We start from the raw sequence: 4734 nt of genomic DNA, 5'->3' as shown, positions 1-4734 counted from the left end.
GGACTCTACACTTTCTTTAATTCCTATTATTCTTAAGTTAGGTCTTTTAATAGTATCCCAGATTTCCTGGATGTTGTGTATCAGGAATTTTTTACATTTACTGTTTTCATTTACTGATTTATCAATTTCTTCTAGAGTGTGTTCTATACCTGAGATTCTCTTTTCCATCTCTTGTAATCTGTTGGTGAAGCTTACATCTCTTCTGTTCTCATCCCTAGGTTTCTCCTTCTCTCAGATTCCCTCAGTTTGTGTTTTTTAAAGTTGATTCTACTTCAATTTTTGAGGGCTTGATCAGTTTTAGTCATCTTCTTCACCTGTTTGATTGTATTTTTCTGTATTTATTTAGCAGATTCATTCATTTTTCTCTTTAAAGGTCTCTGTCATCTTTATAAGATTGGATTTGAGATCATTCTATTGTGCTTCTGTTATGTTAGGGGATCCAGGGCTTGCTGTGGCAGGTTCCTTGTGTTCTGCATGTGCTATATTTCCTTGGCTCTTGTTTGTGTTCTTACACTGTTCTCTAGCCATCTGGTTGTCCCTGGATGTTCTTGTTTGATGCTAGAGTGCCTAGCAGAAAATTTGCCTAGTACTCATGAGACCCTGAGTTTAATCCTGAGCATGGCCCAAAGAGTAATAGTATATATATACCCATAATTTCATATATTTTTCAGTGTGTGTGTGTGTGTATGTATGTGTGTGATGAGAACATGTAGCTGCTGGGGGCAACTTCAAGAGACTGAGGCAAGAGTATGACTGTGGTATAAAGTACTATCTCAAAAACAAAAGAAAGAAAGAGAGAAAAAGGTAGGTAGGTAGATAGGTAGAGCATTGCCATAGACAATGTGACAAATTCTTGTTCTATGTACTGCACATTGAAGTCTGGGCTTTCTCATTCGTCCTTACTGAGTCTTTAGACCCTTCAACCTCCTTAATTATCCCAACCTCTGCCCCTTAGTAACTACTACTTTATTGTCTATTTTCATGAATTCGATGTGTTTAGAGTCTACACAAAAAGTAGGTATGGGCAATAGATTTATCTCTGTTTCTGGCACATCCAACTTGTTTAACATCTTTTCCATTATTTAGGTTCTCCAGGTGTTTGTACCTTTTGTAATACTTGCAATGTATTTTGCCATTTTTTTCTCCTGGGAAATGGACCACAGGGCCACTTTATGTTACCTAATAAGAGCACTAACTCCATGGCAAACAGGGGAGAGGAGATACGCAGAGGAGCATCTAACACTATGTTACAGCCAACAGACAGGAACAGTGGCAGTTCTTCTGAGGCTGGTGAGTCTTAGGCATGTCAGGGGATCTACATGAAGGAAACACCAAGGAGAGAGTAAAAGTCTAGGGGGTTGGTATGGAAAGGAAGTAGAATTCTCTCAATAGGCTTTAGAGTATAGGTGCTAACCCTGCCAAGGCACTTAGATCCTAGTGCAAGGCCCCTTGACCGAACAGTAATTTCTTTAAGAGCTAAAGCTGAATCATCTGTGGCTGGTGGACCCTATGTTGATGTAAGCTCAGCCCTACCATGAGAGGACACAATGAGAGGTATCATCTGTGCTCCATGGAATGAGACCTCATCCAATTCAGGTGCTGAACTTCATGGCTCCTTAATCTTACACTTATTCACTTCTAGACAGTTAGTCATTACTGTTTGTGGTTTATACACCGTCCAGTGTATAGAATTCTGAATGGGCTAAAGTCACACCTTTAGCTCATCTATTCATTTTTTAAGTATCTGATGATTTTCTATAGTGTTTATGTGCACCTTCAGAGTGATCTCTAGGGAAACAAAAACAGTGGCCCACAAAAGAAAAAAATAACTATGAAAGCCCTAATTTTCAGTAACAGTGAATCACACAATCATGTTTATAATAAGAGAATAAGTAAATTGAATTTGTGTTCTAACTACATTGCAATAACTACCAGAAATAGCTATGGTGGGAAACAAAGATCTTTGCTTCATAATAAGATCACTGGAGACTAACAGCAATAAAATGGAAGCAGTTTTTTTTGTAAGTTTAACAAGTTGTACATTAGCCTTGAAGGGCAGGATTGTGAGGAACATAAAACCATGGACACTTCACTCAGCTTCCCTTTCCTCATTAATGAACAACCAGGAGGAAAAAAAATACACTCAAAATAGGTCAGATACTTTTCTTTAGCATAACAAAAGACACAAGTGGTTTCAGTTCTTTATTTCACTCCTATTTGTTTTAAAGTCTACTAGACACATGCACTCACCATGACTGCAGGTCATGGGCAAAGTTGGCTTGAGATAATTTTCTACTCTAAAGTTTTTGGTGGTCTCTCTCTCTCTCTCTGTATCTGTATGTGTTTCTTGTGCTTTTTAATTGGCATTTTTCCTGTCTGTTAGTTTTGTTCTATTTGTTTGCTTATTTCTTTTTTAGTTGCTTGTTTGTTTTCTAATGAGAGAGAGAGAGAGAGAGAGAGAGAGAGAGAGAGAGAGAGAGAGAGAGAGAGAGAATTTCAATTTGAGTAGGCAGGAATGTGGGAAGGACCTGGAAGGGCTACCTTGGGGATGAAAAACCATAATCAAAATATATTTTATGAAAAAAATCTATTTCAATAAAAAGACAAAAAATTATCTTCCAAAACCAACTTATTTTTTTCCATTAAAACTCAATATTTTCATTATCCCCCATTTCTCAGGAAAATGTAATTCTTCATTCCATAAAAAACTAAAACAGAAAGTCATCTTGAGCTTTGTGATGACTTGACAGACTTGTTTACTATTTTTTCTGTTTGCTCCCATTGATCAAAAGGAATGGACAAAATAACAAATGCTTAATCCTTCTCTTCTCTCTCTGTCTCTCTCCCCCTCCCTCCCTCCTCACTCTCCTTGCTATGCACACAGTTTTCTGACTACTTGTATGCCTGCATACCTGAAGAAGGTACCAGATCTCATTATAGATGGTTATGAACCACCATGTGGTTGCTGGGAATTGAACTCCAGACTTCTGGAAAGAGCAGCAAGTGCTCCTAATCTCTGAGCCATCACTCCAGCCTATAATGATTTTCTTTTAAAAAATGTTTTAAGAAAGAATGCATGTGTGTGTGTGTGTGTGTGTGTGTGTGTGTGTGTGTGTGTGTGGTGTCTGTGTGTGTGCACTGATATGCTTGTCCATGTGTATGCTTGTGGAAGCCAAGGTTGATTTTGGATGCCTTTCACTGACAACCAATACCTTCAGTATTTTTCAAAGATGGAAATGAATTAGTGGGTATAAATTATTCAGCACAGTGCCTTTTGTTAAGTAATGATGATAATGATGGTGATTTTCAAACTTCATTGGGACAGGTTCAAGCATGATGGAAACTTGAGCTCTCCTCTATATGGAACACATATTTTCTATGATCACTTGCTGCCTTCATATATGAGTCTCTGAATTTCTAGCTTGATTGGCATTTCTTCTATGGCATTATCTGGCAACAACTCTGAAGCTCCTGTCTCTGACTTCCTCCTCATCTGCTTCCCTAACTTCCAGACCTGGCAGCATTGGCTGTCCCTGCCCCTCAGCCTCCTCTTCCTCCTGGCCATGGGGGCCAATGCCACCCTTCTCATCACCATCAGGATGGAGGCCTCTCTGCATGAGCCCATGTACTACCTGCTCAGCCTGCTGTCCCTGCTGGACATCGTGCTCTGCCTCACTGTCATACCGAAGGTTCTGGCCATCTTCTGGTTTGACAGCAAATCCATCAGCTTCTCTGCCTGCTTCCTCCAGATGTTCGTCATGAACAGCTTCCTGACCATGGAGTCCTGCACCTTCATGGTCATGGCCTATGACCGCTATGTGGCCATCTGCAAGCCTCTGCAGTACCCATCCATCATCACTGACCAGTTCGTGGCTAGGGCTGCCATCTTCATTATAAGCAGAAATGCCCTTTTTTCTCTCCCTGTCCCCATCCTTTCTGCCAGACTGAAATACTGTGCTCAGAACATCATCAAGAACTGCATCTGCACTAATATGTCAGTATCCAAACTCTCTTGTGATAACATCACCCTCAATAAGCTCTACCAGCTTGTAGCAGGTTGGACCCTGCTTGGCTCTGACCTCATCCTCATTGTTATCTCCTACTCTTTTATCTTCAATGTTGTGCTCAGGATCAAAGCCGAGGGAGCCGTGGCCAAGGCCCTGAGCACATGTGGCTCCCACTTCATCCTCATCCTCTTCTTCAGCACAGTCCTGCTAGTGCTGGTCATCACTAACCTGGCCAGGGAGAGGGTACCCCCAGATGTCCCCATCCTGCTCAACATCCTGCATCACCTCATCCCCCCAGCTCTGAATCCCATTGTTTATGGGGTAAGAACCAGGGAGATCAAGCAGGGAATCCAAAACTTACTGAGGAAGGTGTATGAAGTTCCCAGCCACCTTTAGAACTCTTAATAAGTAATGGGAAAAATAGAAAATCATCTTTTTTATATTTGAAAGAAATTAAAAAATTTAAATCCTAAATGACTTTGATTCTGATTTTTATGGACATCTTAGGCAGCATGAAACCATTCACTTACAATTCCTTTTCTTTTGTTTTTTTTTTTTTTGTTCATCATGTCTTATTTATTTATTTATTTATTTATTTATTTATTTTTTACTGCTGCATTAAAGGAATAATTGCTATGAACAAGATGGACACATATTTTCATGGCATTCAGGAAAAAATACCTACAGGACATGTAAAGGACACAGAATCCTTTACTGTTCCACTCAG

The 4734-nt window shown here is 39.9% G+C and overlaps 1 protein-coding gene across 1 annotated transcript; it reads left to right on the top strand.

Moving 5' to 3' along the window:
• Positions 1 to 3440: 3440 nt before the first annotated feature.
• Positions 3441 to 4403, top strand: LOC311578645 (olfactory receptor 56A4; the record flags this gene model as incomplete). The annotated part of the gene is made up of 1 exon (XM_084748628.1): positions 3441 to 4403. One exon carries the CDS (start codon positions 3441 to 3443, stop codon positions 4401 to 4403), a length of 963 nt encoding a protein of 320 aa, XP_084604754.1.
• Positions 4404 to 4734: the final 331 nt, after the last annotated feature.

This window comes from Acomys minous (assembly GCF_964271855.1).
Source record: "Acomys minous genome assembly, chromosome: 2".
In the NCBI taxonomy this organism is placed as follows: domain Eukaryota; kingdom Metazoa; phylum Chordata; class Mammalia; order Rodentia; family Muridae; genus Acomys; species Acomys minous.
This window is presented reverse-complemented; position numbering and strand designations above follow the sequence as displayed.